At 48.0% G+C, this 18,826-nt stretch overlaps 5 protein-coding genes across 5 annotated transcripts; 4 read left to right on the top strand and 1 right to left on the bottom strand.

The window, feature by feature from the left end:
• Nucleotides 1-302: 302 nt before the first annotated feature.
• SPPG_08922 (uncharacterized protein) lies at nucleotides 303-4,387 on the top strand (the record flags this gene model as incomplete). The annotated part of the gene is made up of 8 exons (XM_016757071.1): nucleotides 303-528; nucleotides 607-659; nucleotides 744-885; nucleotides 961-1,402; nucleotides 1,478-1,618; nucleotides 1,676-2,822; nucleotides 2,921-3,395; nucleotides 3,468-4,387. 8 exons carry the CDS (start codon nucleotides 303-305, stop codon nucleotides 4,385-4,387), a joined length of 3,546 nt encoding a protein of 1,181 aa, XP_016611874.1.
• Nucleotides 4,388-6,783: 2,396 nt separating this feature from the next.
• SPPG_08921 (thioester reductase domain-containing protein) lies at nucleotides 6,784-10,025 on the top strand. The gene is made up of 5 exons (XM_016757070.1): nucleotides 6,784-8,845; nucleotides 8,916-9,032; nucleotides 9,110-9,299; nucleotides 9,363-9,546; nucleotides 9,618-10,025. The coding sequence occupies exons 1-5, from the start codon at nucleotides 7,010-7,012 to the stop codon at nucleotides 9,925-9,927; spliced, it is 2,637 nt and encodes an 878-aa protein (XP_016611873.1). The 5' UTR covers nucleotides 6,784-7,009; the 3' UTR covers nucleotides 9,928-10,025.
• On the bottom strand, nucleotides 9,860-12,316 carry SPPG_01290 (uncharacterized protein). The gene has a single exon (XM_016749613.1). It carries the CDS (start codon nucleotides 12,146-12,148, stop codon nucleotides 10,673-10,675), a length of 1,476 nt encoding a protein of 491 aa, XP_016611872.1. The 5' UTR covers nucleotides 12,149-12,316; the 3' UTR covers nucleotides 9,860-10,672.
• A 600-nt stretch (nucleotides 12,317-12,916) lies between these two features.
• Nucleotides 12,917-15,291, top strand: SPPG_01289 (uncharacterized protein). Its single transcript, XM_016749612.1, has one exon. The coding sequence runs from the start codon at nucleotides 13,158-13,160 to the stop codon at nucleotides 14,739-14,741; it is 1,584 nt and encodes a 527-aa protein (XP_016611871.1). The 5' UTR covers nucleotides 12,917-13,157; the 3' UTR covers nucleotides 14,742-15,291.
• Nucleotides 15,292-15,439: 148 nt separating this feature from the next.
• On the top strand, nucleotides 15,440-16,401 carry SPPG_01288 (uncharacterized protein). The gene is made up of 4 exons (XM_016749611.1): nucleotides 15,440-15,594; nucleotides 15,656-15,771; nucleotides 15,855-16,165; nucleotides 16,239-16,401. Exons 1-4 carry the CDS (start codon nucleotides 15,482-15,484, stop codon nucleotides 16,392-16,394), a joined length of 696 nt encoding a protein of 231 aa, XP_016611870.1. The 5' UTR covers nucleotides 15,440-15,481; the 3' UTR covers nucleotides 16,395-16,401.
• Nucleotides 16,402-18,826: the final 2,425 nt, after the last annotated feature.

Genomic DNA, 18,826 nt, shown 5'->3' with positions numbered 1-18,826 from the left:
ACTGCAAATAGAGAATTATGAACCTAATAGGTAAAGGGTAGTTTGCGTGCTGGTGTGTGCTCTGCAGCCCATGTGGAGGACTTGACAGAGTTTGTCTGCTGACATTCTGTAGAGCAAGTCTTGATGGACTGGTTTATTTAAAGTCGGTCGTAGGTAGGTCATTTCCCCCCTCCATTATTGGGTAGGTCCTCTTCTGGCTCAGTGCTTTTCTATCAAGTCTACACTAGCCCATCAAGTCTACCTATATACAATTCCAACACCTTATTCCACATTTAAATCCAAACAAAAGTAACGCCCAAAACATGTCGTCCAACGACCGACACCTCGCCATCATCGGCATCGGCCTCCGTCTTCCCGGCGCCAACAACAAACAGGAATTCTACAACCTCCTTCATTCGAAGCGGTCTGGGATCTCGCGTGTGCCTGCTGATAGATGGAATGCGGAGACGTATACTGGTCCTGGTAAAGAACCGGCAAAGATTGTCACGGATTTGGCTGGCTTTCTTGATGAGTATCGGGAATTTGATGGTACGGAATCCTAATTCCTCTTTTTATGTACACTATGTATTTGGAATCTAATACTTTTTCTTCCCTGTTGCTACACAGCTTTAGATTTTGGAGTCTCGCCCAACGAAGCCAGGGAACTCGATGTCCACCAGGTGCAATACAAACCATTGCGAAATTCCAAAAAGCCTTCGTCACCCGCTTACAATCCATTCTTCCTTTTCTCACGTTTCCTACAGTATATGCTGCTTCAGACGACGCTTCAGGCATTTGAAGACGCTGGTGTCAAGTACAGGGGTACAAAGACTGGCGTGTTTGTTGCTGGATCTTTTGAGGGGCGTAGTATCCAGTCGGACGAGTATGATTTGTCTCATTATACTTGTAAGTACATGTATTCTTTTTTTTCGTACTCTGGCGAAACTATCTTGCTCACTTCTTTTCGTTTTATGAACAAAGCAACCGGCACCGCCCTGTCTATGCAACCGAACCGCGTTTCCTTCATCTTTGACCTCCGTGGACCCTCCATCTTTGTCGACACTGCGTGTTCAGGTGGTCTCTCAGCGATGCATACTGCACGGAACGCCATTTTCGCTGGAGACTGTGACCAAGCCGTAGTAGCCGGTATCAGCATCATGCTCACCCCACAGGCATCGCAAGGATTCAGTAAACTCGGGACCCTCTCCCCAACTGGATGTTGTCATGCGTTCGATGCAGCTGCGGATGGTTATGTACGTGGTGAGGGTTGTGTGGTGGTTATTCTCAAACGACTGGATGCGGCGATGAAGGAGGGTGATCATGTTTATGCGGTTCTTACTGGGAGTGCTGTTAATGCTAATGGGAGGGGATTGAGTTTGACGATGCCGGATGCCAAGATGCAGATGGATGCGACACTTCAAGCGTATGTAATGCACTTTTATTCATGATGAGTTTGGTTTCTTTGATCTGATACGAGTTATTTTTGATATGGATATAGGTACAAGGATGCAGGCCGTGATCCTACCGATGCCTTTTTCGTAGAGTGCCATGGAACGGGTACCCCCGTTGGTGACCCGATTGAAGTCAACACACTCGGACAAGTGTTTTCACAAAATCGACCCAAAGAGGATATCCTAAGGTGAGTTTCCTTTTCTACATATCCCCAAGTTCGCAATGTGTTGATCAAGTCTCGCAGTATCGGCTCTGTAAAAACCAACGTGGGTCATTTGGAAACCGCCTCAGGACTCGTAGGTCTCATCAAAGCCGCACTGATCCTCGACTCGGGCGTGATTCTCCCGGGGATCCATTTCAGCACACCGAATCCCCAGATCCACTGGTCCGATTTTCGCATCCGGGTTCAAACTGACCCAGAGCCGATTCCGAAATGGAAAACAACTCAAGATGGGATGTATGTTGCGAGTGTTAGTTCGTTTGGGTTTGGTGGTGCGAATGCGCATGCTGTTTTGGAGCGTATGCCGCATGGTGGTGATCGGTTTCCGATTATGGATATCGATGATAAGGATTCTATCCTGATTGCAGTGGGTGCACTTTCTGCGCGGTCGGTGGGAAGAGTTGTGGAAAATGTTTGCGAGTTTCTGGAGGAAGCAACGGACCCGCGTGAGCGAGTGGTGATTTCTAGGGTATTCGGAGACCGAGCTCGTGGGCACCCGTTCCTTTCGTACGCCGTCATCCCTGCATCCGGTACTAGTCAACTTGAACAAGCATTCTCAAAACCCGCCGCACCGTTATTTACGAGCGACCCGTTCATTGCGTTTGTGTTCTCCGGGCAAGGTCCTCAGTACCCCCAAATGGGCCGCAGATTCCTTTACCGGTTCAAAGCATTTCGTGATTCGGTTCTTGCTTCCGATGGTGTACTGCAGTCAATAGGTTTTGGCTCCTTTATCAAAAAATACGGCATGTTTGATTCGTACGAGTGTACCCTCCCCACTGGGCCTGACGCATCGTGGCCTGTTGAAGCCGTAGTTCTCTCGATCGTCATCTTCCAAATCGCCCTCTACGACCTCTGGAAAAGCTTAAATGTCGCAGCCTCCGTGGTATTGGGACACAGTGTCGGCGAAATCGCGGCCATGTATGCGTCCGGTGCAATCAATCGTCACAAAGCGGTGCATTTAGCAGTAGCGCGTGCCAAGGCGTTGAAAATGGTGGAGAATTCACAAGGCGGTATGGCGGCTTTGGGATGTGATGAAGTTCAAGCCAATGAGATGATTGAAAAAATTTTGAGTGGGGACCGGGATGGAGGTGGTGTTCGAGGGTTGTGGATTAGTGCTGTGAACTCTGTCAAGGCTGTTTCAGTATCGGGGAATGAGGATTTGATTGTCAAGGTAAGAGATAAACAAAAACAAGTGAATCTATTTGCTTTTCGTATGCCTTGTATCCAAAACCCACTCATATCTTGTTATTGTCTATTACTCCACCTCAGCTCGTCCAACAAGCCGAATCCCAAGGCATTTTCGCACGACAACTCCGAGTGGGTGGTGCCTACCACTCCCCGCTAGTCGACATTTGCTCTGCAGCCTTCCAAAAAGCCGTCTTACCGGTCCTCAACAGCTCACGCAATGTCCCTACAACACGTTTCATTTCCACCGTTCACGGCAGGCTCCATCCAAAGAACCAACCCCTCGACACGGCCTACTGCTGGGATAATATCCGTAAACCCGTTTTATTTGCTAATGCGATCAAAGCCCTGTTTGAAGAGCACAAAGAGGAAGGTAACGCTTCATCATTGTGTGTGATTGAAATGGCGCCGCATCCCGTTTTGCAAGGGTATATTGGGGAAATTGCTGCGTCCGTGAACGTGCAACCTGCGGTGGTGGCTGCGTGTGCTCGGAGGCCGAATCCGAAAACTGGACAAGGTGTGAATGATCCTGTGGAGGATACGCAGTTTTTGGACACAGGTGAGTTCAAGTTTTTGCGAACCAAGAGTTGATTTTATTTTTTCTGATTGAATATATGCACACATACAATAGTTGGGAAACTCCTCGTCGCCGGTGTGCGCAATATTAATTTGCGTGTACTGACTGGACTCGCTGGATACGACGTCCCAATGGGCCACGACATGCTATTAAAGAAACCCGTCAGCTACCCATTCCAAAAAACAGTAAGTAAACCAAAAAACGCATACACTCTAAAAGTCACTCAAAACACTCATCCATTAAAGATTGTCGAACATAAAGAATGTCCTATAAGCACCTACAGACGCACTCGACCCCCTCCCAAACCCCTCTGCGCCCCCCTCTTTCGCATGAGCCCCCAAACCCACCCATGGGTAACAGGCCACACCATTTCAAAAGCCGTTATTTTCCCTGGGACGGGGTACATTGAAGCCGCTCTCGAACACGGCGCCCGAACACTCCGTAACGTCCGTATTCAACGCGCGTTGATGCTTTCCGAGCATGATCCCCCCAAATACGTCGGGTTCCGTGAAACGGGTATCAACAACGAATGGGAATTCTGCAGTTCGTCCAAAAATGTCGTGAATGATTCGGGTGTGGTGTTGGATACCGTCCATGCAACAGGACAGTTTGTCATGGAATCAGTGCATACACCTCAAACCGCGCTCGAACATCTCGGACAAGATTTCATGACCGATTTTGATCTCGTTATGGATGGGCAGAGGTTTTATTCCATTATTGCTGGGACGGGTGCAGAGTATTCGGGAGTTTTTGCCATGATTACCGAGATTCGGGGGTCCTCTACCCGGGAGAAGGATTTTATTGCTTTTGTGGAGGTGTCGGATGAGCTTTGGAATACGCATGCAAAGGGGATGGTACTTCATCCGGCGATACTTGATTGTGCGTGTCAAACGGGATGGGGCATGTCGGTACGTTTCCTTTTTCCACGTCCAAAATATTTGGGTTTTGCAACTGACAACTCCACCTGTTTATGATGGTAGCTCCCATTTACCGGCACCCGAACCCTCGTCGACACCTACATGCCCTCCGAAATCAACTATATATCCCTAACATCCACCAACGACCAAATCCGATCCGCAAAACGCATATTGATCCACTCAAAGGATATCAGTAACACGAACCGGATCTCCATCCAAAATATCTACCTATTCGACGCGGATACTTTGGAAATGCTTGTGGTCGTTGAAGGCAAGATCTCGCATATGGTTCGTAAAGCAAGAAAAGTTCAGGATGCTTATACGGCTGTGTGGGAGCCACGGTTTTTGAGTGCTAAAGTGGATGGTTCGTGGGATGATAAGAGGATGGATGTGCGTGGACATGGAAGAGAGGGGGAGGAGGCCGTTAGGGAGGTTTTGGAGAGAGTTAAAAAGGAGGGGTTGGGCAAGGAGAAGCTTTTGGATCGGATATGTAAGTTTTTTTTTTTTTTTTTTTTACTTTTATTTTTCTGGCGTATTCTTAACTCACATACTTTACATTTTCTTTTCTCAAGATCAAATCCCAGTATTCATCACCCCCCTCGAAACCCACTACAAAAAAACCCTTCACAACCTCATTTCAAAAACCCACAACCGCCGCGTTTTGCGCATTTTGGACCTCTACATCCATAAACGCCGTCTAAACTGGTCCGACATGATCACCGCGCATCCACACATGCATTTTGATATCGTTGGTGTGAATCTCGGACGGTCCAATGGGATGGATAGGATTGATGTGAGGGCGGGTGTGGAGGGTGAGTCGAGGTGTCGGGTGGCGAGTTTTGATGTGGTGGTTGGGGTGGATGTGTTAAAGTTTTTGGATGGTGAGGGGTTTGGTGTTGTTCTTGGGTTATTGGTAAGTTTATTGTTCAATTCATATTCGTGCTTGTTTTCCTAACTGTTTTCTTGAATATTTTGGAAAGGTACCCGGTGGATACATCTTTACGTCCGATTTGAATCCCACGACGCTCAAGACTCGGTTTCCCTTACTCGGTACCGTTTCTCCTTCTTTCATATCTTTTAATCACATTTCACCCCCTAAATCTCTCTTTCTTTCTTAAGCCGAAATGTTCATCAACACACCAACCCCTCTCCACACTCCAACCCACTACAAAACAACCCTCACAACAACCCCCTTTATCCATCCCCACATTCTCGAATCCGTCGGTCCACACCTCTTTGTTTCCGCACAACGGGATCCGACGAGTTCTTGTTTTGGGTATAGAGAGGTACCCAATGTGGAATCCGAGTCGGATGGGAGTGATTTTGAGACACTTTCTTCGGATGGGTCTTCACATGAGAATGGTGTTGTGGAAGGGTTCAAGATGAATGGAACGAACGGGTCAACTCTGGATGATAAAGGACATGAGCTTGGTGGTTTCGGCCAAGGAGACTTGACAAAGATGAACGGAACGCCAACATCAAAAGAAAACGAAAACGCACAATTGTGGATGGCACCCAGAAAGCGTCCACACATTGAAACTCCACACCCACCCCTCTATTTACTCACCCCAACAACACTCGTATACCACTATACACCCGGAACCGAAATGGACCTAGTGCACGCTATAAAAGACCTCGGCCAAAACCCAACCGGCACGCTCTGGATCCTAACAGAGGATACACCGACAGGAGCCATGGGAACAGCCCTCTCAGCAACACTAACAAACGAGTACCCAAACCTCACTTGCTACGCAATCATATTCGAACCCAACACACCTGCGAATATAAAGCAAGACTGGTTGGACTGTTTAATGGATGTTGAGAAACGGGGTGGAGTGGAGCCTTTTACGTATATACGCGGATCAAACGTGTATTCACGTAGAATTGTGCGTGTTCCGTCATTAACGAACGAAAAAACGAGTGGAGAGTGGGTACTGGATTTAAAATCGGGTGAAATGGGGATCAATGCGTTGGTTCCTCATCGGTATTTCCCACCACCCTTACATGAACATGACGTTCAAATCCGTGTTCAAGCCGTTGCATTGAATTTCAAAAACGTGTTATCGGCTTCGGGGTTGTTACCTGATACCGACCGGTTATCCGAATTCGCGGGGGTGGTGAGCAGTGTTGGGTCGAGTGTTTCGCGAGTCGTTGTTGGGGATCGTGTCATGGGTACCACGGGGCTATCCCGAGAAGGATCCGTAGCCGTTACTTTAGAGTGGTTGGTCTCGAAAATACCAGATACGATGACCATGATGGAAGCTTCGGCGGTCCCGATTGCGTATGGAACGGTTTGGTATTGCCTAATGGAAAAAGCTCGTATACGACCCGGTGAAACGATTTTAATTCATTCGGCGGCGGGGGGTGTTGGGGTATCTGCTATTCAAGTAGCGAGGCGAGTGGGTTGTCAAGTGTTTTGTACGGTCGGGTCAAAAGAGAAACGAGAGTTTCTTCATGACGAGTTGGGAGTCGAGTTTGAGGCCATGAGTACGTCGAGGTCTACAGAGACGTGGGTGAGGGAGGGGCAAGCGTGGTTGGCGAAACGAGGGCGAATGGGGTTTGATGTTGTGCTGAATTCGTTGCAAGGGACGGCTTTACAAGCCGGGTGTGGTAAGTTTTTTTCCATCAGTTTCGCTTAGTCGTTTCTTGACCTCTCCTCAACCTCTTTCAAAAAAAGCCATGCTCGCCCCTCTCGGCCGCTTTATTGACATTTCCAAACGCGACGCATTATCCGGTACACCCATCTCCATGTCCCATTTCGCAAAAGCCACATCCTACATTGCGGTTGAACTCGGGTCTCTTAGTAAATTCCAACCCGAATCCATGAGTCAGCTTCTCGATACCGTTCTATCCCAACACAATCGTACGCCATTTAAATTGCTCTATTGTCACGGGTTTAGTGGGGTTGAGGGGTTGAAAGAGGCATACCGACTCATGGAATCCGGGAAACATATCGGGAAAATTGTCGTGGATTTGAGTGGGCAACCAGGTGTGATGAGGATGTATCGACCACGTCCGTTATTCGATCCTCGGAAATCGTATATACTGGTGGGTGGATGTGGAGGTCTTGGGCCGCGACTTGCTGTCAGTCTGTTTGCGAATGGGGCGCGGAATGTGATTTTAACGGGGCGGAGGGGTGTAGTTGATCGAGTCGATCGGTTGACGATTGAGAGTTTTATTGGGGATGAGCACTATAGGGGTGCTAACGTTCGATTCATGGCTGCGGATGCATGCGACGAACACGCCATGAAAAAAGTCGTGGAAGCCGCGAATGCAGTGGGACCTCTTGGTGGGATTTTTCTCATGTCGGTGGTATTGGCCGACGACCTCTTTGTAAACATGACACCGGAAAAGTTCGAAACAGTCAACAAATCCAAAATCGGGGCACTCGCAACGCTCGAAAACGTCGTGCCAATCCACCAATTGGATTTCCTATTCCTGTTTTCGTCAACGGCTGCCTTGTTTTTTAATCCCGGTCAATCGAATTATAACGCTGCTCAAAGCTTTTTTGACCGATACGCTCGTGATTACTCTAACGTCATTTCCTTTGCCGTACCCGCCATATCCGATATTGGCGTCTTTGCCGCATTACGTGCCTCGAAAAACAGTGCGGCACTTCAAGTCCTGGACGCGTTGGCGTGTACATCGAGTGAACTGTGCCAACAAATTGAGGAAGCAGTGGCAAGAACGCTAACGGGACGTTCACAACATGTCCCGTATGTGATCCCCGAGTTGAATTGGAAGATTAGTTATGGGATATCACAAGCGAATCAAACGAGTATCGCACATCTCGTGACGCATGTAGATGACAAGGACCATGATAAAGAATCTACAACCGAGGATCCGGTTGGAAAGCTCATTACAAAAATCCTGAATGTGGATGTATCGACTGTGGAGGATACGGTTCATCTCAGTTCACTTGGGTTGGATTCTTTATCTGCGAGTCGGTTGAGTGGGGTTTTGGAATCAGAGTTGGGCGTTCATGTATCGCAGCTTCAGTTATTGGGACCGGTATCGGTTCGGGCGTTGAGGGATTTAGCCAATGTTGCTGCGGCCAAGAAAGCGACCACATTGAACGGTGTCGATTCGCAACGATCTGATGAACGGAAACTTGCTTTGATAACTGATACGACCTTTAATTGCATTTCTCAAGTCGACGCTTTGGACGATACATCCATTTCCGCAGGAGATCTCATTTATAAGGGGATACACACGACGGAACCCACCATTTTCCTAACAGGCGCAACAGGCTTCCTGGGTCGTTCCATCCTCTCTGCCCTCTTTGATCGATTCCCAAAAGCCACGATCGCATGTCTCGTTCGTGCATCGACACCCCAACAAGGTCTAGACCGAATCCAAAACGCTTGTGAACAAGCTCTGGTGTGGAAACCCGAGTGGAAGGATCGGATAAAGATTATTTTGGGAGAGTGTTGTCGTGAACGGCTTGGAATGAGTTTTGAGGATTGGGAATGGGCTGTTCAGAGTGTGGAATGGATCGTGCATGCTGCGGGTGTGGTAAGTTTCTTTGGAAAATGCGTAATTGCCGAGAAAATAACAATCATTGATTCATTTTGTGTTTTAACAGGCGGATCATTTGAAACCGTATGCAAGTCTCTCTGTCAACAGTACCAGCACCAAAGAAATTTTGTGTCTTGCGACGACATATCGCCTTAAAGCCGTTCAATACATTTCATCCACAAACGTACGTTGTCTCTCACTCTTCTCAAAACACAATAAAAAAAAAAAACACTTTTTAAACTAAACACTAATAACTATTAGCTCTTTGCCTTTTCGGGCCTGGAAACCATTTCGGAATCCCACAACATCCATGACCTCGATCAAAGCACATTTACGGGGTACGCTCAATCCAAATGGATTGCCGAAGTGCTTTGTGAGAGGGCGAGGGGGAGGGGTGTACCCGTCATGGTGATTCGACCTGCGACGTTGGGTGGGAGTAGTCAAACTGGAGGTAAACGTTTTAACATATTCCGTTGAAATGGCTTTTATTTGTGGTATTGATTTTGGTTATTAGTTCTTTCTTTGGATAGTTTTGTCTGGCGGTTTGTCTTGGCTGTTTGCGAAATGGGCATGGCACCCAATGTCCCCTTTCATTTCTCGGTGACACCCGTGGATTGGTGTGCAGGATTGATTGTTGCATTGGGGGCTTGTCAACAAGCATGGCATGTCCCCGTTTTTCACATTACGAATCCCGAAATGTGAGTTTTTTTTTTTTTGTTCTTGTTTATTTGTCATTATGGGTGTCGTTGTCTTGAGCTTTCATGAACAGGTTCACATGGGCGGATCTCCCATCCATGATCCCAGACGGTGTACCCCCTTGCAAAATCATACCTTTGGAAGAATGGCAAAAGGAATTTGAGCGCCAAGTTCAGAACAATGTCCGGAATCCAATGGTGCCTCTTGCCCACTATGTGAGGCATGTGAGACAGACGAGGGTGGTTTTGCCGAGGTTTTTGGGGGAGAATTCTAGGAGGGTGCTTGGGGAGGGGTTTGTAGAGTGTCCTAGGACGGCTGGGGAGGTTGGGAGGTTGTATGGGAAAGAGCTTTTGAAGCATTTTATGGCGTCGTCCAAAGAGTGAATGTTTGTGTGATATAGGGAGGAGATGTATATAGCGTCTTGTATTGGGGTTTTGTTTTTACATGTTAGCATTTAGTAGTGCCATATATCCGTTTGTCCATTCATAAACATCTTTTAGTCATTCTATCGTCTCTCTTTTTCTTTGGTGTGCCTATGTACTGGACGACACACACTCTATAAAAACATTGAAACATCAAATAAAAAACGACAATTACAATTCAAATAATGATCAACATTAAAAAAAAAAAATCTATAAAACCCATTCAAAACACATACATTGCATACTGTACATTGTTTTCCCCTCTTCACCATCCTATAGCTTGCACACACACACACGCATGTGTTTTTTTTTTTTTTTTTTTTTTTTTTTTTACTTGTGCACAAACCCATCATAGACATTACATTTATATTCTACGAGGTCCTAACTAGTTGACACACACATACAACGATATCCCACTTTTTTCTTTGTTCCACCCGTCTTGACCTGTTTCGCACACGGTGTGGACGAGTGATTTTGGTGGGAGTGTGTACGGTGCGGTATTGGGCGGTACGGACCGTCCACGCTGCACAGGGGGACCGAGGGGTGGCATGTATGTATGTGTATGTGTGTGTGTGTGTGTGTTTTGCGTGCGTGCGTGCGTGCGTGCGTGGGGTTTGTGCAGTGTGCGTCGGCAGTGTGGCGTGGAGGGAGACGTTGGTTTTGATTGCATCCAGGCAGGCAGGCAGGCATGCAACAAGGGTACCACTCAAATCACCATACTCATGGCCGCACCAAAGGATAGCCCTTGATCCTTTTTCTTGAGCTTGAGCTTTTCCTTCTTTTCCATCTTTTCTCGGGCCTTTCTCTCCTTTTTCGTTTCGGTGGGTGTGTCGCTCGAGTTGATGGAAGCATCGTCGCGCGATGAGGATGTGGAGGGTTGGGTGGTGATGGGGATGGTAAAGTAGTCGCGTGGTTCGGTGCTGTTGGTGGTGGTTGGGGAGGTGGGCGAGTGGAGACGTTCGAGGCCCTCGAGGATGGCGAGGGCGGGAGAGAGGTCTGGGTTGGATCCGGGCGTGGTCGGCGGTCCCCCGTACCCGGTTTGTCCGTACCCGGATCCAAACAAGGTGGCAGGTTGTCCAAACGCAGCCACGGGCCGCGTCGAGGACGACGTATGATGCGACAATTCTTGCAAGAGGATGCCACGGCCATGCTGCGACAAGACATTTAGTCCCGGTAGCTTGTCACTACGGCCCTTGAGCGACATGCGCCGCCGTTCAATGGCCGTCCGCAATGCTGCCAACCACCCAACCATTTCCTCCTTGTCTGCACATTGCAAGGACCAATTTCGGGTAACGAATGCCCCAGACTCGTCCATGCCCTGCGACTGGACATGGAGGACCCAGAGTCCCGATTCCGAGACGTAGGCGGCTGTTGTGGGAGTGATGGGGAGAGCGGTGATGGAGGCTTCTTGGGGGTTGGAGGAGCGAAAGAGGTAGAGATGGGAGGATGTGAGGACGAGGAAGCGGGGGCGGTATGTTTTTGAGCCTAGCGGCCGGGAGTGGGTGAGTTTTCGGAGGTAGCCTGCATGCAAGATGAGAGGATCGGCAGATGATGATAATGACGACAAGGACGATAATGGTGATGTTGTTGATGCAATGGAATCGACAGTGTTTGGCTCGGCGGCGACGAGACGAGGAGCGGGAGCAGGAGCGGGGGCCGAGTGAGCTCGTTTGTGGTCCCAAATCGTTACGGATCCCGTGCGCTCAGCTCCTTCCACAGCGGCCTCTCCGGAAACGTGCCGAGAGCGCTGATGCGGAAAAGGGCGAGGAGCGGAGCGCGTGGAAGTGGCCGTCAATCTCCTCTCCAACTCGTCGTCGTCATCTTCCTGTTGTTCCTCTCCATCGTCCATGGCTGTATTCAAATCGCGAATAGCAGAATCAATCTGTTCCAAGAGGACATCGACCGAGTGCATGGCATGGCTCTTTTCCATCCAGTGCGTATCGACGGGGGGATCAATCGTTCCAGCGAGTACATCCTTTAGATACGCAAAGTGGGCGTCGGGATCGTCCTCCTGATAGTCGTCTACGAGGTCATCATTGTCGTCGTCGTTGTGTGGATACTGTTGATACATTGTACTAGGCATAGTAGTAGGATGCGATTGCGATCGTGTGCGTGCCAACGGTGATGAGGAGGACAATGTGCGTTCTAAAGACGACGATCCCTCTACTAAAGACAAAGACATGAATATAAAAAAAAAGAAATAAATAATGTAAAATCGATATCGCGGCAATCACGAGAGATAAGAAACAAGAAGAAGAAAAAAAAGAAAAAGCGCAGAGAGAGAAACGCCTCCTCTCCTCTCCTTCCAGCAAGTGTGCAATGCGAGTACAGTAACAAGTGTGTGATCAGTGTGTGCCTCTCTCATCTCTATCTCTCTCTTGTTCAAGTGTGAAATATAACTTGCCTAATATAGTAAATGAAATGATCATGAAGCGAATTAAGAGAGGCTTTTATTTATCCCATTTAGGTTATATTAGATATAGTGAGTGTGGGAGAGTGTTGACTATTGGGGACAATCGCTTGTAGGGAAAGAGAGAGAGAGAGAGAGAGAGAGAGAATGAAATGGCCAAGTGTGTGTGTGTGTGTGTGTGTGAGAATGAAATGCTCTTTCTCTTACAAGAGTGTATATATAGATCATGTGATATCTCTATGTGAATTTCTCTCTTGTTTTATTTCTCTCTCACTTGTATGTAATCTCTCTCTCTCTCTCTACTCTCTCTTGTGTTTGAATGAGAGTGATCGAGTTCATGTTTGAATCTCTCTCTCTTACTCTTTCCCATGCCTTTTATTCTCAACAACAATGTTTTTTATTATCATTCCCATTGAGATCCCCATTGGGAGAAAAGTGAGAATTTCTAGTTTTGAATTTTCATCGCGCGGTTTGTTCTCGCGCCCATTCTCTTTTGTTTTCTCTTTAGGTTGTCTTACCAACTAGTAGTCTTTTTGTTTATGGAAAATTTCACACTTTTCTACTTTAATGCTTTTGGACTCGTGTGTGTGTGTGTGTGTGTGTGTGTTGTTTCTGCCGTGTTTCTTGCCATTCCTCCTCCCTCTCCTCCTCTCCTCCCGCCTCCCTTCCCTCCCTCCGTGTTGTTTGTTGTTGGGCTTTGCTGCTTGGCAAGTATACCTTTTTGGTTTTCTTGGTTTTTTTATATAGTTTTTTGCACAGCACTACACACACACACAGGCAAATGTCTCACACACTTCAAGGCTCGTTTGCTAGAACGGGACATTTACCAACAACAACATCTCCCCCTCCCACAGAGTCCACTCGCACTCTTCCTACTGCTTGGCATTCTCATCACTTGCACCCTCATTATCCTCCTCCTCATCCTCATTATTATCACTCCACGACTTTGGCTCACCCACCCACCACCACCACCACAAGCGCAACAGGGACCTTGCCATCCCCGACACCCTCCTCACACGATCCTCCTCATCTTTATCACTTGACAGGATCTCTGCCTCACCATCATCCTCGTCCATACCGCAAATCACAGGCCCGCTACTCCCGCCCATCATCATCATCATCATCAACGCTTGCCATTGATTCGCACGGCCCTGATCGTCCTGCCATACACACAAGAATGCCCTTGACAATGGGTGACCATGCACAAGACAATACGCTTGTTGAACAACAACAACAGGCCTATGCTCGCTCCGATTCGGGTTTTGTCGATGGGTATCCGCAAAAGGGCAAGCACTCTACCCTCCTGAGGACCGTCGATCGTCTCTTGAATGAGCTCGAAGATTGCATGGACGAGCTCCGTGACGATGACAAGGATGAAAAGGAGGGTAATGGGAGAGCGGCCTACTCGAACAATGGCGAGCCCAGGTCAGCAAGAGACTCGGTGTCGAGAGACTCTGTTTCAAGAGACTCGACGGGACAGGACGCCCACGCTCGTCGATCCTCCCGGGATGCCCTCGTTCGCGTCAGCAATGCGGGCTGGACACACATGCGCACACCCTCGTTTGACACAGTCAGAGCCTCTCACCAAACCCACTCTTCCTCCTCCTCTTCTTCTCGCACGTCCCGCCTCTCCAAATCCTTTGATTTGAGCCGTCCCCCCCGCTCCGCGTCCCGGGCCTCCATCTCCCTGTCTTCCTCCTCCCGCCCGTCCTCGTCAGCCGCTCACTCTTCTTCTCGCTCCAGTGTCCACAGCAGCACCGTCTCATCCTCGCCCTTTTCGCCCCCTAAAACCCTCGGCACGCTCTCCACGTTTCCCAACGCCCATCACGGCCCCGTCCAAAAACAATCGTCTTCGCTCTTTAAACCCTGGAAATCCCGCTACGCCGTCCTCGTCCCTCCCAAACTCTACCTCTTTAAAACCCCCCACTCATCAGAACTTCCCTCGATTGTCTTGGACGTTACGCCGGGTGGAACAAGGGTATCCGAAAAGGGCGTCTGGGTATTAGACGTCTCGGGCCGAGTGACGTTGGGAGATGGCGTGTTTGTTCCAGTGACCAAAGTGGAGCGGGTGTGGAGGGTCATGTTGAGTGGTCGGGAGGATATGGTCAAGTGGTTGGAGGCGTTGAGGAATGTTGGGCATCCAGAGCGTTACGCTGATTATCACGCTGAGCAGAGTGTGGAACGACCCTCCCGCTCTGTTGAACGCTCCCGTGAGCGCTCTGTTGACCGCCATGAACACCGACAACGTCGGGATCCCTCTCGCGGCCGACCCGCACACAACAACAACCACCCCCCCACGCTCTACCTCCCGCCCCGCCCCCGCTCGGCCCTATCAAGAACCCCATTCATATTGGAATACGGATGATACCCGCGTGCAGCCGTTGGATCAAGGCGATCGGGTGTTACCGCCTTTGATGCCTCCGCCGGGTGTTCCACTTCCTCCCATTCCCGATGTATAGCAAAGATGATGGCATGTCCCTCATGGAATTGTCCGATTTAGGTATTGGGGGTTGGGACTTTTAATTGTTGTTGTAGGACATGTTGTAGTAGGACATGATTGTACATGTTATCTTCTAGCTTTGGATAATGGGTTTTAGTGTGTGTTTGTTTGGTTTATACCCACTCTCGCTCCTTTTTTGAGCGCTGAAAAACCTCATACTGTAAAACCTCATGCTGTATGTGTATTAGAGTGTTGTGTATCGAGGAAGGGTTTGGAAAGTATGGTGAATAGTCGATTGATTCAGCTGCATTGTTAAATGGGGCAAGATTTTGGAAAAAAAGATGTGGTGGCCTCAGTCTCTAGTGGTGTATTTGTCAACAACAATGTCAAGGCGGGATGTGCGAGCTGTGCTTAATTGTCTGCAAAAGGAGGTGGGATGTGCGATGTGATGAACTGTCGCCAAAAGCAATGTATTGGGAAAAGTATAGCAGGTCTTGAAAACATGTCCGCAACCAGCAGACTAGCGTTTTCAAGTTGTGCCAAAGAGTGTTCAGAACATGTCGCGTGAGTGGCTGGCAAATTCATATCCCAACCACCCTTCCCAACACCTGTGTGTGCGTGCGCGCTTCGGTGCGTTATCAAAAAAGCTAAAACCTCTCATCGCCATGTCCACCCGCCAAAGCCGAACCGGCACACCCCTCACAAACACACCCACCCTCACACCCCGTCCCCTCAAATCCGAAGAACAAACCCCATGGTGGGCCCCCGTACACAAATGGTAAAGCCCAAATTCACATTTGCAAATGGCAAAACTACGTGATTCAACTTGGTCTTTCTAGGGAAAAACAACGGGTCACACCCAAATGGGGTCCAATGCTCGCAACACTCGGTCCACGTCCAGGCGTACTCCCCAAACCACCCGTACACGATATCCAAATCGTTAAATATGTTAAAGGTAAAAAAAAAAAAAGAAAAACTACCCAAAAACAAAGCCGCAACAGCTCAAACAAACTGTAACGTAATTCTTTGTTTATGTAGTAAAGAAACGATCTTCATTCCCAAAAGATGAACACACATCCCTAGCAGCTTCCATAGCCGATGACACTGACCAACCCGGCGAAAACGAAACAGACGATCACCACGTCCCAGAACAAGTACACGAAGAAGCCGACGCAGATGCCGACGCCGATGCAGAAGGGGAGGGTGAAGATGAAGAAGATGAAGAAGACGAAGAAGAAGATGATGATGATGAAGATCAAGATGAGGCGGAACAAGCTTCTAGTACACGTGCGATTGTGAATGAGGATATTGAGATGCTTGGACCGGGGAGTTTGGGTGTTACTGCCATGGCAAGTCCCTTTTAAAAGCAAAGTTGTATATATCACTGTTTATTGATTTTTTTGCGTGTGGGTTTTTTTTTAGGATATTGATGAAACATTGTCGAATCCACTTTCGATGGGGATGCCACATGAGCATTTTCATCGGTCTCATGTTGTGCATGAGGAGGCGTCCGCTGGTGGTGGTGATGGTGGTGGTGATGGTGGGGAAGGGGTGGAACCGAAAGAGGGTGTGGAATAATATTGTGTTTTTTTTTTTTTTTTTTTTTTTTTTTTTTTTTGGTTTTGGAATGGATTTTTGGGTTTCCCGCATCTGCCAATCGAACTCATTACCCGTACAAGTCGTTTACATGACGAATGGGTACTGTTGCGTTAAACCCCCATCCAACCATTTTACTGCAAAACCTGTATGCACATCCACTTTTTTTTTGTTTGTGTTTACTATCTCGTTAAAGCTCGTGCACGAAAAATCACTCGTTCAATTCTGTTCACTGCACTCGCTTTACGTATAGTCTTGTCAAAGCTGTGTCTATGGTAAACAGTTTGAAATCCCCTCCCATTTGTATATGATGAGTATCTTTTGCCGTCATTGTACAGATACGAATTGCCCATCCTTTTTCTTGAGCATAATCTTTGTTTATAAACAGAATGGACTTTTTCGGTTTCCGATGCGGTCCAGTGTTGCAAATATGTGTATTGGGAGTGTTTATACCTCTGCACAGATTTTCAAGATTTGGGTGACGGGAATGTGTAAAGTTGTCTTACATGATGCCATTCATGTAGAATTGTGTTCCAATACGTTTTGGATTTTGAAAGATATTTATATGCAGTGTTGGTGGATCAAGTTTATTGGTTTGTCATATACAAAGAACTATTTCGCCAATGCCTTACATGTTTATTCAAAGGCATGCTTTCGTAACGTGAATATGACTGTGCCATCCACAGTGTGCCATGTCCATCAAATGTCAGTTCGTTCGTTCAGAAGTTTTTGACATTCATATCCACACATTTTTGTTGCATGCGCATCAGATTCCAATTAAAACGCATGCCCAAAACCGCTCGCAAAAGCTTTTATGCCGTCCGATCCGGGCGTGTACCCGGTATATACACCACATGGTAAAAAGTCTCAATGTACTCCTCCGCCTATATCGTTTGCTCAAAACTTTGATAGGGAGGAATGTAGATCCCAGGTTGATGGGTTTCCTAAATCTCGATTCAAGGGGTTCAAGACTAGGCAGGAGGCGGAGGCGTTTTTGGGTGTTGGTATTGTTCATATTGGGGCGAGTACGGATGGTGCTTGCAAAGCGGTTCAGGCAAGGTTGGATGGTCAAGATGGACGCAAGTCGCGGCGGGAATCTACTGCACGGACTGGAACATTACCGACTGCCACAATACCATTCGATATTGATGGAGGGAGACCCTCTCAATCAAGTTCCAATACACTCGACACACTCCCCATGTCACCCATCTACCCAGACGGCCACAAACATACTCGAGACGGTAATACACCCGATACACTCCCCATGTTACCCATCTACACAGACGGCTCCTGCCTTTCCAACGGCCAAAACCGCGCACGAGCCGGCTACGGAATCTACTTTGGCCCCTCACACCCCCTCAACACCTCTGCCCGCCTCCCAGGTCCCATTCAAACCAATAACCGGGCAGAACTCTTGGCCGTTATCCGTGCGATTGAGATTGCGCCTCCTGGTATGCATCTTGTGGTGCATTCTGATAGTATGTATATGAAGCAGGGGATTGAAGACTGGATGAGTGGGTGGAAAAAGAGGGGGTGGAAGACGTTCAAGGGGACCGATGTGTTGAATAAGGATTTGTGGGTGAGGTTGGAGGAGGTTCGGGAGGGATATCCGGGGAGGGTTACGTTGGTAAGTTTGGTTTTTTGATTGTCTTTTGATCTTGGGGTGCTCATGTGTTTTTTTTTTTACTTGGTAGAAATATGTTCGTGGGCATGCTGGGATTCTTGGCAATGAACAAGCAGATCGGTTGGCGAATATAGGGGCAGCATTACCTACAATTCCATAACATTTCCCTCCCATATCCTTTGTATTATACCATATTCTAAATCATTCTGTTTCTATAACATTCTTTTAAATATCATCGCTTTAACCAACTCCAATTCCACGTCCCCATCTCACCTCTTACTTGAGCCCTCTCCAAACTCGCTTCCACCTGATCCACACCAACATACCACCTAGCCCACCCCCACAACGGATACTTTAAACTCCTAAACCAATTCCGAAAGGGTAACCCAATCACATGTAAATGTAAATGGCCTACAGACGTGAAGGGTGGGACATGGAACCCCAATCTCCGATCCCCCATTCCAAACCCTCGCTCATCCATTAAGTTGTGCCCAATCTCTTTCATTCGAGTCACCATCCCCCGATCCTCTACACTCAAATTCCGAACAGTCCCCACATGGATTTTGGGTATAACAAGTAAATGCACAATCGCACTCGGACTAATATCATGAAAAGCAATGTACGCATCATCCTCATACACACGCCGAGATGACGCCACATTATCCGCTATTCGACAGAAAATACATTCTGATCTCGTTTGCCCTGTTTTGATTTTCATGAGTGTTTCTGAGGCGGTGATTATTGGTTTGCAGGATGTAAGCTGGAGAGTGTGGGTGGGAAGTGGGATTTG

The sequence above is a fragment of the Spizellomyces punctatus genome, assembly GCF_000182565.1.
Source record: "Spizellomyces punctatus DAOM BR117 chromosome Unknown supercont1.2, whole genome shotgun sequence".
Lineage (NCBI taxonomy): Eukaryota > Fungi > Chytridiomycota > Chytridiomycetes > Spizellomycetales > Spizellomycetaceae > Spizellomyces > Spizellomyces punctatus.
This window is presented reverse-complemented; position numbering and strand designations above follow the sequence as displayed.

Bases quoted from the DNA above. Each gene is read 5' to 3' on its own strand.
- SPPG_08921 (XM_016757070.1), top strand. From the start codon at position 7,010: ATGCTCGCCCCTCTCGGCCGCTTTATTGACATTTCCAAACGCGACGCA. The intron at 8,846-8,915 runs GTAAGTTTCTTT...GTGTTTTAACAG, and splicing joins TCGTGCATGCTGCGGGTGTG to GCGGATCATTTGAAACCGTA. The intron at 9,300-9,362 runs GTAAACGTTTTA...TTTGGTTATTAG, and splicing joins TGGGAGTAGTCAAACTGGAG to TTCTTTCTTTGGATAGTTTT.
- SPPG_01290 (XM_016749613.1), bottom strand. From the start codon at position 12,148: ATGTCTTTGTCTTTAGTAGAGGGATCGTCGTCTTTAGAACGCACATTG.
- SPPG_01289 (XM_016749612.1), top strand. From the start codon at position 13,158: ATGTCTCACACACTTCAAGGCTCGTTTGCTAGAACGGGACATTTACCA.
- SPPG_01288 (XM_016749611.1), top strand. From the start codon at position 15,482: ATGTCCACCCGCCAAAGCCGAACCGGCACACCCCTCACAAACACACCC. The intron at 15,772-15,854 runs GTAAAAAAAAAA...TTGTTTATGTAG, and splicing joins AATCGTTAAATATGTTAAAG to TAAAGAAACGATCTTCATTC. The intron at 16,166-16,238 runs GCAAGTCCCTTT...GTTTTTTTTTAG, and splicing joins GTTTGGGTGTTACTGCCATG to GATATTGATGAAACATTGTC.